Here is a 13,763-nt window from a genome sequence, read left to right on the forward strand (position 1 = left end):
GGCATGCACCCAGTTATGCCCACCCCTCACACCGGCCCCCTGGCATCCTTCTGCTACCTTCCCATGATTCCCCAGTGCTGCTTCTGGGGGCAGCCAATGTCAGCCACTCCTCAGAGGACACACACTGAAATAAATGGACTTAAGGAACTTAGCAGTCAATCAGATGATGAATTGGTAGGATAGCACCATCCGTATTTTCTCCTTACTGTATGAAGTCTAACTTTCAGGTTTGTTTAGTTAGCCTCATCTCCATTCAGTACAGCCTTCACCAACTCCATGCCCTCCAGATGTTTTGGACTGCAATTCCTATCAGCCCCAGGTTGGCAAAGGCACTTCTTTCCCTTTTTTCTGAGAGGCCCAGTCTTTAGCTGATTCTTTAGCTGCAATTTCTGCATTGCCAGGGGCTGGAATAGAGGACCTTTTTGGCCCCTTCCAGTTCTTCAACTGATTCTATGAAGTGGGCAGTGATGCTATTGGGCAATTAAACCCCTCACAGCTCAGCTTACATTTCATGATGTTACCTTTATTTTTTAAAAAAATAATATTAAAATTAAGTCATTAATCACTTCCTAAACCAGCTTCTCAATGCAATTTGCACGTAAGATAATGAAAAACAATTAAACACACACACACACACACACACACAAGAAAACCACAAAAGCAAGACTAAAAACCTAAAAAGTAGACATTTGTATTTTTGGTGGTGGAGGGTGTTACTATCACTATTTTATTAGGTCCCAAAACACTTTTCAGGCTTTTTAAAAAACAAACAAAAGAAACAGCAATAACAACATACTGCTTAACCAAAGGCTCTGGAGCACCATAACAGCTAAACACTATTTTTAAATATATACATATCTGAAAAAATAAGGCTGGCTTGTCACCATTTTAGCACCTGTTTCCCCGGCCTAATTAATATCCCTTCCAATCCAAAGCAAACATTTAACACCATGTTGTTGACATTTAACAGGCAATAAAGGACGATCACTCTTAAATCAATAAGCACTTTGTGACAAATAAGTAACGGGATTTAAGTGCTTTTTGAAAAAAACCAATACTCAGATTTCCCACCCACTTTACAAATATCCACTCTGGTGAATTGGATCCTCCCCATCCATCTCAGCTCCACCACAAGTTACTGATCATACCGGGTCAAATGTACAATAAAGCACTATATCCATAATAGTTAGGGTGACCATTATCCTAGTTCACAGAGGATAGTCCTCGCTTTGAAGGTGTCCTCTATTTGAGTCAGGGACGTCCAGCCCCAGTCCTGTTTAAAGATACAGAACCTTAAGAGCAGGTGGGGAGACGTTGATGGAGATACCCACCCCACACGTAAGAAGAGCTTACTGGATGAGGCCAATGGCTCCCCCAGTCCAGCATCTTGTTCTCAGAGCCTGTGCCTGTGGGAAACCAGCAAGCAGAATCTGTGGCTCCCAGCAACTGGTATTCAAAAGAATTTCTGCCTCCAACCATGGATGCAGAGCAGAACCATCATGGCTAGCAGCCAAGGATAGCCCTCTTCTCCATAAATTTGTCTAAGCTTATAATCATCATCATCATCATCATCATCATCATCATCATCATTTTATTTATACCCCACCCTCCCCGGCCAGAGCTGGGCTCAGTGCAGCTAACACCAGTAAAATTTCAGTAAAAACATAATAAGAAAAAAGAAAAAGAACAATTTAAAATACAGGTTAAAATGCAATTTAAAATGCAGCCTCATTTTAAAAGTCAAAACCATAAGGGGAGGGAAACATAAGGGTCAGACTGAGTCCAAACCAAAGGCCAGGTGGAACAGCTCTGTCTTGCAGGCCCTGCGGAAAGATGTCAAGTCCTGCAGGGCACTAGTCTCTTGTGACAGAGTGTTCCACCAAGTTGGGGCCAGTACTGAAAAGGCCCTGGCCCTAGTTAAGACCAACCTAACCACCTTGTGATTTGGGACCTCCAAAATGTTGTCATTTGTGGACCTTAAGGTCCTCCGCGGGGCATACCAGGAGAGGCAGTCCCGTAGGTATGAGGGTCCTAGGCTGCACAGAGCTTTAAAGGTCAAAACCAGCACCTTAAACCTGAGGACCCTGTAAGGAGCCTCGCCGTGGCCTTCTGCACCCGCTGGAGTTCCTGGGTCAGCTTCAAGGGCAGCCCCGTGTAGAGCGAGTTACAATAATCAAGCCTGGAGGTGGCCGTCGCAAGAAGGATTTACCATGAGCACCACCTGGGCAACAGACCGAGCAGGTACACAGCACATCAGCTGGGAACAGGTCTTCCCCACTAGGGTGAGAGGGGTGGTATTTCTATGGAAATCATAGTTGCCATTTCTAAACATGCAGCAATTCTTACAAAGGAGGACATGCAGAATCCACGCAAATCCGAGTCTTCCCACTCGGCAAGGCGTCTGCAGTCGCCCTACTGATGGGGCAGAAAGCTATTTGCAATTCTGCTTGCAATTCAGAGTGGAGGAGCCAGAAGCTTACTAACACTAGGAGTTGCCTGTCTGGGAAGCAGCTTAGGATGCCAGCAATCGTAGAAGTGTAGAGTTGGAAGGGACCCAAAGGGTCATCCAGCCCAACCCCCTGCGATGCAAGAATCACAGCTAAAGAGGGAATTTGTAGGCTGCAGAGGTCAGTTTGCTCTTGTCTGCTCCAGTCTCAAACATCCAGGGGAACGAACTGCACTCTGCCCTTCTCGACACCGTGTTTGCTCTCAAAGCAGGCAGGGCACAGCGTGTTCCCAAAGACCTCACCCTCATCATAAAAGATCCAGTCCCTGGCTAAGCCCATTTAATGCCAATTAGTAAAATGCTGCAAGATTGACTGGGAGGACTCCAGCTCAGGTTGGAAGACGTGCTTTCAGTTACTCACGGCAGATCTGTACATCTATAAAGCATGTCCTACACACATTTAAAGCTCATGGCTTCACCGAAAGAATCCTGGGAACTGTAGTTTGTTAAAGCACTGGGAATTGTAGCTCTGTGGGATGTAAACTACTGTTCACAGGATTTTGGGGGGGGGGGGAGTCTTGTGCTTTAAATGAGAATTCGACTGGCTCTAAATATATATATAAGGGGTGATATGATAGCCATGTTCAAATATATAAAAGGATGTCACATAGAGGAGGGAGAAAGGTTGTTTTCTGCTGCTCCAGAGAAGCGGACACGGAGCAATGGTTCCAAACTACAAGAAAGAAGATTCCACCTAAACATTAGGAAGAACTTCCTGACAGTAAGAGCTGTTCGACAGTGGAATTTGCTGCCAAGGAGTGTGGTGGAGTCTCCTTCTTTGGAGGTCTTTAAGCAGAGGCTTGACAACCATATGTCAGGAATGCTCTGATGGTGTTTCCTGCTTGGCAGGGGGTTGGACTCGATGGCCCTTGTGGTCTCTTCCAACTCTATGATTCTATGATTCTATGATATAGTGTGGGTCAGTTGCTCAGGGCAGAAAGTGGCCAAAATGTCTGAAAAAAGTTTTCCTGAGAATTTCTCTTAAAGTCAAGCCCTTCCCTGGAGACTATTGGGTGACTTCAACTTCTCAGTTCTCTGAACAGAGTGGATCCAACTCACTCTCTCTCTCTCTCTCTCTCTCTCTCTCTCTGTGTGTGTGTGTGTGTGTGTAAATAAAATTGATGAAGAGTCTAGTGGTGCCCAAAAGACAAACGATTTTTATGAAGGCATGAGCTTTCGTGCATAGAATCCGTAACACTGTTCCCCCCGCCAAAAAAAATATATTGTTGAAGGTACCCCCCCAATCACACACTTTTTATTCCTCTCTTCCTTAGCCTGTCACTTTCTTCAAAGGTAGCCCGGTTCAGCATTCCTCAGAAGGATTTTCTGAGAAATGTGCTGATCACCTTCTTCCCTTGGAGGGCAGGATGTTCAGTGTGAAATGTACACACACACACACACCTTGTTCAGCCACCCATAAACAGGGCAAAGAATCTGGGCAGGCCGTTTTCGCCTAGCTGGGTTGCACTCTGCACATACTCCACAAAGCTCCGTTACTGCACACTTTTGTTAAGCGTGCTCCCCAGCAATCACTCTTCGTCCCGTGTGTTGCCTTTAAAATACAACAAGCACTTGGCTATCCTGCTCCAGTCTCTGCTTAGGAGCGCATGGGTGGTGCAGGAGTTGTGGCTTTGGCCAAAAGAGCAAAGGCATCTGTAGGGGGGGGGCTGCCATGTGGATGCCCCCTAAGAAACGCTCCGTAGCAGGCTAACGGCAGAGGACACAAGGACTGCTCTGTGCAACTGAGTGCAGAACAAAGAATGGGTTTGTGCGACCGTCACACCCCAAAGCACATGACCGATACCTGTGATACTGAGACAGGTGCGAGATACTTGGCCCATTGCCACCCTCTCTGTGCATGCCGCTTCAGTTTAACCCTTTCGTGGGCCCAGCAAGTCCTTCTAGGAAGAGCTGGGTGGTGCTGGCTGAGGGTTAGGCGATAGTGCAGGCTACAATGCGAGGAGGAGAAAGACATCCAGCCCCCATTCTGCCCCGCCTCACCGGATAAATACGGCACTGCCTTCTTTCCATAACCCAAAACACAACTTGCTGTGGCTTACCCTGCCAGGTTGTTAATAAGAACAGAAGAAGAGCCCTGCTGGCCCACTGAGTCTAGCATCCACCAGATGCCTCTTCTGGATCCGAGCATAAGAGCACAGTGGTTTCCAGCAACTGGTATTCAGAAGCACACAATGAAGGTGGAACATAGCCACTGTGGTTATTCTCTGTGCTGTGGATGATTTCCCTGGTTTTGCAGTGAGTCAGAGAGGAAAGGGGGCGGGGGAGAATGGGGGGGGGATTTAGCCAGTTACCACCATCACACCTTGTCACTGGTTATGCAGTTCTCTTGTGCATAAAGTTGTCAGTGTGATGCAATGCCCACTAGCTATATCTCAGCTTGACCTACCTCCCACTGTTGTAAAGCTGGGGCGTGGTGGTGGGAAGAACATGTACGGTCCCTGCGCTTCTTGGATGAAACATGGGATAAATATATAAGAAATTGCATGTGGCAGGCATTACGCAGTGGTTTGGGACAGGCACCCGGTGCATGCTCAGAGGCAAACTCTGAGGGGGTGGGGAGATAAAAGTGGATGTTTCCTGGGGGAATACTTTGAGAAAATGAGGATAACAAAAGTAACGGGGGATTTAAAACATCGAGTGACAGAAAATACAAAAACACGTTCGATTGTGCGGCATCGAAAACGATCTTTGCATCGCAAATGGCAACGTTACTCCCTTGTCCTCGCAGCAGTTAACGTGCATCTCTTCCCGGGGAACCAGTGTTGTCGATTACATTCTATTGACGCCGGAGCTATTCTCAATCTCTACAAAAATGGAAGTGGCTGAATATTTTGGTGGTGACCACCTTCCATTGACTTTAATGTTAAACCTAATAGAGCCATTCTCAGTCCCCTCAAACTATAGTTCCACAGCACAAAGCTACCCTGTATATAAAACAAAGAAATGGACAAGCCTCAGCTCCTCTCTTGCCCTGGACATACAAAAATCACTTGATATACCTACAGTTCTTTCTGACTCAATTCCGCCCGCTGACCAATACCGGAAATTAATTGATGCTTTTTCAACAACTTACATAACCATCACCTCACCTACCCACCAACGCTTCTTCTCTGAATCACCTTGGTTTGACAAGGAATGCAAAGTCCTAAGAAGGCGAATTAGGAAAATGGTCAGAACCATCAAATTTTCCAACGACCCTCAAACCTGTGCAGAGCTTCTAGTTACTAAAAGGACATACAGAAACATGATTCATTGCAAGAAACAGCAACACATCCTCGAGGCTTGGTCCACTCTTCGTTCGGCTGTAGAGAGGCATGACTCCCGCTCCTTTTGGCGCTTAGTTAGGCCTTCGGCACAACCCAATTCAGCTATCCTGATTTCCGCTGACGAATGGATCGCCTATTATTCAGCCAGTTTCGCTTCTCCAAATCATCTTACAGATCACCTTCAATCCCCGTTGGACCTCTGTTCCTGTTCTCTCAGTTCCACCTCCTCAATAAATTTCACCTCAACCCGCATCTTCAAAATCATAATGTCCATGCGAAGGAATAAGGCCCCTGGCCCAGACATGGTCCCGTTGGACCTTTTCCTGACTGATCCTCTTTGGTGGAGTGAACAGCTGACTCCTGTATTCACCGCTATCTCCTCCGCATTAGACATCCCCGACTCCTGGAGAGAAGCTACAATAGTTCCGATTTTCAAAGGTGGCCAGCCAAACATCCCTAGGAATTATCGCCCCATCAGCTTACTATCTATTCCGGGGAAATACTGTTATACATTGGAGGTATTATGTCAATCCTGCTAGTGTCTTAACCTCTTTACAATTCTTCTTTAAATATTCAATAAATTTACTCCAATTATTTTGGTATCTTTGATCTTCCTGGTCCCGGATCCTCCCTGACAATTTGGCAAGTTCTGCATATTCTAGTCGGTGGAAGAAGATTGGAAAAAAATTAAAGTTTATTTACAGAAACATTGCAAAATTAAGGAATGTTAGAAGGTTGTTGGAATGAAGTAATGTGGTTTTAGCAGAAATGATATAAAGGATTAGGTTAAAATTGATTTATTAATTGGTGAAAGACGAGAATTACAGTATATTAAGATAAATTATTAGGATAAAAACAAAGCTGGAAAGGATTTGCTGAAACATCTAACTGAACTAGAATACAAAAAAGGGAGGTGTGAGGAGGTCAAGGAAATAAGTTAAGGAAAGAAAGCTATGTAAAGGTTTGATCTGTTTTTTTAATTGCTTGTATTTTTATGTTTTTTTTATTTTTCTTCTTTTGTTTTTTATTGTTTCTCTTTGTAATCTTTAAAATTTGAATAAATACTATTTTTAAAAAAAACTTCTGCATATTCTGTCAACTTCACCTGCCACTCCTGGATGGTTGGTATGTCTTGTGATTTCCATCTTTGGGCCAGGAGGGTTCTCTGGTAGCACTCTGACTTTCCTCCCTGAGAAGCCAAAGCTGGTCTCGCTCTCCACAAGTGTGACCATGTTGATACTTCTTCTGAGCTTACAGGAGGTTCAGGAGAGGAAGCACTTTCTGTTCTACTTTTTTTCTGATTCGGCTACCATCTACAAAGTAAAACAAAAGCTGAGTGGCTGCACGTCATCTTGCTTGGAAATTGCTTCATTCCATCAGACAGTTTTGGGAAATGATTTACAACGAACTTAAGAAAATGTTCAAATGCTCTTTCCCTAAAAAGCCTGAAGCCTTCCTGCTAGGAATTATGGGTAACAAAATTCCAAAAGAGTTCAGGAAAGTCTTTATGTATGTTACAGTTGCTGCCAGAATTTTAATTGCAAAAGGCTGGAAGGGAGAGGATATCCCATCTAAATCAGACTGGCAACATAAATTAAGAGAGTACGCTGAACTGGCGAGACTATCAGCAAGGTTACGAGACGTTACAGATGAAAAAATTATCAGAGAGTAGGACACATACAGAGTTTATGTAAAAGAACGTTGTCAAAATATCAATCCGTTGGCAGGTTTTGATTGAACCTCTGTGTGTAAATAGGATAATTTTATAAAATTTAAAGTTGAACAACATGGAGAAAATAAAGTTAAGTGCGTATTCAAGGAATCTAATTTGGGAACATAATGGGAAGATCGGAGGTCATATCAAATTTAATTACAAAATCATGTACAAAGCAAGTACCAGTTAAGGAATGAATGACTGTTTATTTTTTGTCTTTAACATCTATTGATCATTTTTGTTATACAGTTTACAATCAATAAAGCATTTGAAACCATTTTTTTTAAAAAAAGGAAAATGCTTCATTCCACACAAGCCCACTCTCTACACACCCAGATCTGTGGGCTGCTGCTTCTCAGTACTGTTTGAACAGCACTTTGTACATGCTTGGTTGCACTGCTTGTCATAACATCCTAGGTTCGGGCCTGTATGTGGAGGAAAAGTGGAGACTGAAAGCGAGAGATTGAAAGAGGGGTAATAGGATGGCAAAGACCCTGGTATCCAAATCTGATATTTTCCTACACTCCTGCAAATCCTCTGGAGAGCTCTTTTCTTCTTTCCTTTGGAAAGGAAGAGCGTGAACTGCTTTAAATATGAAATTTCCTTGCCTTTTCATTCACTACATGTGTGTGTGTAGATGTATGTATGTATATATTAGGACCCACCCTATTTTTGTAATTTTGTTTAAAGCTGTTTTTAATATTGTGCAATTTTGTGTTTTAATATTAATGTGTTTTAATTGTTGGAACTTGTCTTGGGGTTGGAGTCTTAGGGTAAAACAACGACAACGACAACAACAACACAAATATATCATGCGCTCTGCAAGCTTTTGAATTGTGCAGCACTTTTCACGCATATATGTATAGATAAATGCCAGCTTCGGAACGACACAGCATTCTTCTATTTTAAATAGAGGAGGAGCGCTGCTCGATTCTGAAAGCTGCAGATCACGCAGTCGCCAAACTGTATTAGACGCCCTCTCGCTGCTCTCTGGCTCCCCCTGGCGGCGCATGCCTGCATCCCTTCTCGAAGCGACACTAGGGAGCGGAGCCTCCACACAAAGCTAGAAGAGGCAGGACTGCTGCCTGCCACTCTTCCCTGTAACCGTGGCAACAGACCGGAAGTGATTCTGTGGCCCCGCCGCCCCGCTTATTCGCCGCTCCCCTGTCTCCTTGGTGACCGCTAAACCCGTCCAAGGATGCTCCGCGCTCTCTCCTTCCCGAGTTTCCCGCCCCGCTGGTCCCGGCTCCATTTTTTTCGCCGCCGCCGCACAGGCCCGGCCCGGGAAAGGAAGGGCCTCGCCAGCCACGCCGTGACGTAAGCGCTCCGGGAGGGGGAGGTGAAGGCTGAAGGACGCGGCGAGGGGGGAGAGAGCGGCTTTACGTTTCCCGAAATCCTCCGCGGGGGGCCTAGCCGCTGCTCGAAGCCTGCATTTACCCGGATGTTAGGACCATAGAGTTGAAAAGCCTAGGTAGGCGCTGCGTGTTTCTCGTTTGCGCTCAGCTGTGGGCCTGTAGGTTCCCGGATGGAGCCACCATTAGAGATGTGTGCGCGCCATATTTTTTTCCTGGATAGTCTCTATACAAGGAACTGAAAGACATCGCCCCCTCTTGGGCCGATGGAGGCAAGACATCCGTTTTTCGTGCACTCAGGATAGGTATTAAAGGCTTAGGACAGGCATTCCGAAACTCGGCCGTCCAGCTGTTTTGGGACTACAACTCCCATCATCCCTAGCTAACAGGACCAGTGGTCAGGGATGATAGGAAATGTAGTCCCAAAACATCTGGAGGGCCGAGTTTGGGGATGCCTGGCCTAGGAAATGGTGTGTTGCATAGAGCAGTGTTTCCCAACCTTGTGCCTCCAACTGTTTTTGAACTACAACTCCCATCATCCGTGACTAGCAAGACCAGTGGCAAGGGATGATGGGAATTGTAGTCCAAAAACAGCTGGAGGCACAAGGTTGGGAAACACTGGCATAGAGAAAGCAGGTGCAGGAGAGAGATCCCCACTTTGTTTAAAATTTGCTTAAAAACTTCTCCACGCTGCCTCCCATGGCAGCAAGTTCCATAGGTCATATGTGCTGCGTGAATAAGTCCTGTATTTTTTCTTTCCTGAATCTTCCAGCATTTTGCTTCTTCATTGGGTGTCCACGAGTTCTAATGTAATGAGAGAGGGAGAAAAACTCTTTATCCACTTCCTCTATGCCATGCATAACTGTATAAACTTCTATCATGTCACCTCTTAGTCACATTTTCTCCAAAATAATAAGTCCTAAATGCTCCAGCCTTTTCTCATAGGGGAGTTGTTTCACCCCTTTGATAATTTTGATAATTTTGGTTGCCCTTTTCTCAACCAGAAGACGACAGAATAACCTGCCACAAGTTTAGACAGATTTAAAACATGATTGAGGAGCATCTGTGGCCCTCTTCCAGCTGTTGCTCGGCGACTGTAAATATGCTCTTATCTAAGCAGAGCTCTTTTTAGAGTCCTATACCAGTGGTGGAGTTTTTCACCCTATAGCTGTTTGCCGACACTTGTGGCAAAGTCCGGACATCCCTTTCTTGGAAGGAAGGCCTTGAGGCTTTTTCCTTCACATGAACTCTCTTTCACCTCTGTTTGCAGCCCAGTGCCTGTATCATATGCAGTGTTTGATGGGCCCTCTCCCGAGCCCCCGCTCATTTTCCTACATGGGCTGTTTGGAAGCAAGACTAACTTTGCATCCCTAGCCAAGAAACTGGTGCTCCAAACTGGCCGCAAGGTGAGTGAGAATTGGTTTTGGGCTACATTAGGGAGGTGATTGCTGCTGGTTTGCGCTTTGGTTTGCATGCAGAAGGCTCTAGGTTCAACCTCTGGCATCACCAGGTAGGGCTGAGAAGGACTCCTGCCTGAAACCCTGGAGAAAGTGTTAGAAACAGATATATAAGCTAGGTGCCAAATGGCACCTTAAACCTAAGTTATGGTCTGCACAACAGAATGTCTTGTTCACTAGGGGGTTGGACTAAATGACTCTCGTGGTCCCTTCCAAAACTACAATTCTATGATCCCAAATGCATTGCTTGAATATAGCTTTCTCTTACAACAGTTCACTTGTCCTGGTATACAAGAAGGAGAAACACACACCATGGAAATGGTATTAGCTATGAACTAAGGCAGAGATTTTTAAACTGTGGCCACAAACCTGGCACCCAGAAATCTCCATGTTGTCGCATTTGGACCCATGCCAGTAGCAAAATGTGCCTGGTGCCTGGGGGATTTTGAACACTGCTTGGAGAACTGCTGCCAGTTGATGTAGAATAATACTGAGCTATAGAGGGACCATTGCCCTGACTTGGTAGCATCTTTTTGCCACCGGGCCAGGCCTGGTTGGGGTCATTTTTATGTAGCCGGGTAGAAATCCTGGGTGCTCAGGGTGAAGCTGCAGGACCCCTCAAGATTTTGTATTGCACAATCCAGAGCCTATGCAAAGCCAACCTTGTGCCAACCCAGTGCTGTCCCTCTTCTCCTGCCCAGTTAGGTGCTGACGGTGGATGCCCGTAACCACGGCGACAGCCCCCACAGCCCGCTCATGACATATGAAGCCATGAGTGCCGACATTCACCTCCTCCTCCGCCAGCTGAACCTCAGCAGGTGTGTCTTGATCGGGCACAGCATGGGCGGCAAGACAGCCATGGTGATGGCGCTGCAGTGGGTAGGTGGAGAGTCTCTTGGTGGCCCTTCCTGTGTTCTGTTGCCGGATTCCTGACGTGGGAGTGGGGCAGACAGTGGCTTAAGGAGCAAGCGCATCTCCTGGTCTAACTGGGAACTGGTGGTGGGGACCGGTAGCTCAGAGATGGGGAAGGTGTGGTCCACAGGCATCCCTGCTTGTACCTGCACCTGATGCTTTTTCTGACCCCTTGGCTCCTTTGTCTTTCCTCTGCACCCCAGCCAGAGTTGGTGGAGCGCCTGGTGTGTGTCGACATCAGTCCTAGCGAGACGACAGCCATTTCAGGCTTTCAGAACTTCATTGCTGCCATGAAGGCGGTGGACATCCCCCGAGGCATCCCTCGTTCCACCGCACGCCGGCTGGCAGAAGAGCAACTGTGCCCAGCCATTCAGGTAATGCCCTATCACCACCACCTTGGAGGTCCAACATCACATGGGCCAGACCCCAAGCGTCATCGTTCTTGGACAGGGAAAGGGAGAAAGCAAGGGCCACCAACCTAGATGGCTTTAAAAGAGGTTTGGACAAATTCATGGAGGAGAGGCATATCAGTAGCTTCTAGCCACGATGGCTGTGCTCTGCCTCCACAGTTGGAACAGGGTGGGGTGGCCTTTATGTGATTCTTTGGGGGCTTCGGTTTAATTTTGGTGGTGCATCATTTTTTCAATTACATTTTTATATTTTGTTGTTAGACCTTATTATAAATTACAAGGCAGGTGTTTAGGTTTATTTAACTTTTCTTAACAAGAAGTTTTCATTAACTTACTGATTATTTACATTTTGTTAAATTTCCTGACCCATTAATGAGTCTGCTCTGAGCAAGGCTTAGTTGGGCACAGCTCTAGCTAACTGCATTATATGAACCGTAAATTGAAAGAAAGGGACGCGGGTGGTGCTGTGGTCTAAACCACAGTGTCTAGGGCTTGCTGATCGGAAGGTCAGCAGCTCGAATCCCCGCGATGCTGTGAGCTCCCATTGTTCGGTCCCAGCTCCTGCCCACCTAGCAGTTCAAAAGAACATCAAGTGCAAGTAGATAAATAGGTACCACTCCAGCAGAAAAATAAACGTTGTTTCCGTGCGCTGCTCTGGTTTGCCAGAAGCGGCTTAGTCATGCTGGCCACATGACCCAGAAGCTGTCTGTGGACAAACGCCGGCTCCCTCGGCCTATAGAGCGAGGTGAGCGTGCAACCCGAGAGTCGTCCGCGACTGGACCTAACGGTCAGCGGTACCTTTACCTTTACCTTTAACTTGAAAGATAGTGCGCTTGAGCTTGCTTTCCCCTCCTCCCTCCCCTTCCTTTATCCTTATGTGCTGTGTCTTTTTTTCAGTTATGAGCCTAGGGACAAGAACTGTCTTAGTAATATATTTTGTTAGTAGCTCTGAAAGTTCTTTTTAACAGAATACCATAGATAAAAAATAGTTCAGTGATGTCTACAGTGATGGACAGCAACGCTCCAGGGTTTCAGGCAGGAGCATACCCAGTCCTACTGGTAGATGCTGGGGATTGAACTAGGGCCCTTCTGTGTGCAAGGCAGTTACTCTACCACTGAGCTACGGCCATTCCTCTTGCATACCTCGGGGGTTGGGGCAGGGGTTTCTGGGGCACAATCAAAAGGGGACTTGCAAATTCCAACCCCAGATTCCATGCTTACAAGGTAAGCACACAGTGCCTGTTGCTGGATCCTGTGTTTCCCCACAAGCCCCTTCCATCTTCTTTGCTCAGGAGCCGACCATCCGCCAGTTTCTGCTCACCAACCTGGTGTACACCGAGGACCGGTTTGTGTGGCGCGTGAACTTGGATGCCATTTCCCAGCACCTGGGCGAACTGATGGGCTTCCCTCATTTCCAGGTGGACTACCCAGGGCTTACTCTCTTTCTCGGGGGCTCCAAGTCTGGCTATATCAGGTGAGCTGTCAGCTGCAGAGGGGTCTGCACCATCTCCTGTGCAAACCCTTTGGAGAGCCGAAGGGTCCCTGCCGTGTCCCCTTCTCAGTGTAACATGAAGCAAAATCCTGTACCCAAACTGCCTTGTTTCCTTTTCCCATCCCTCTGGCTGAGCTTTGCCTTCCCTCCCCTTCTCTGCAGCTCTGACGACTACCCTGAGATCGACCGGCTTTTCCCGGAGGCAGAGATCCAGTACGTCCCTGACGCTGGACACTGGGTTCACGCGGATCAGCCCCAAGAATTCATTGCTGCCATTTGCAACTTCCTTCGCTTTCTTCCACTGTAGTTTCCAGCTGGCCTCCCAGAAGAGGAAAGACAAGCAGGTCCCTCTCCTGACACTAGTCAGGATACCCCTCCTTTTTTGCCAACTTTACTCCTGTGAACGGCTCCCGTTCTCCAGAACTGGCTTCCCCAACTCAAGACTTGGCACGTGCTCTTTGTCAAGAGCCCTCCTGCCCCAACCCCCGGGAGGCCTGCATAGCTGCCATGTGGAAATCCTGCAAATATGACCCCACTGGTGGCTGGGATGCCACTTAACTCCATGGGGCTCCTTCACTGTACAGTATTTAATATTAAATAAAATGGTGTTTCCTTTTAAATGGGTGATCTTTG

At 46.7% G+C, this 13,763-nt stretch overlaps 1 protein-coding gene across 1 annotated transcript; it reads left to right on the top strand.

The window, feature by feature from the left end:
* Positions 1 to 8,652: 8,652 nt before the first annotated feature.
* Positions 8,653 to 13,750, top strand: ABHD11 (abhydrolase domain containing 11). Its single transcript, XM_079956108.1, has 6 exons — positions 8,653 to 8,824; positions 10,130 to 10,265; positions 11,022 to 11,195; positions 11,432 to 11,602; positions 12,931 to 13,112; positions 13,293 to 13,750. Exons 1-6 carry the CDS (start codon positions 8,706 to 8,708, stop codon positions 13,435 to 13,437), a joined length of 927 nt encoding a protein of 308 aa, XP_079812234.1. The 5' UTR covers positions 8,653 to 8,705; the 3' UTR covers positions 13,438 to 13,750.
* Positions 13,751 to 13,763: the final 13 nt, after the last annotated feature.

Source organism: Podarcis cretensis (genome assembly GCF_951804945.1).
Source record: "Podarcis cretensis genome assembly, chromosome: 15".
In the NCBI taxonomy this organism is placed as follows: domain Eukaryota; kingdom Metazoa; phylum Chordata; class Lepidosauria; order Squamata; family Lacertidae; genus Podarcis; species Podarcis cretensis.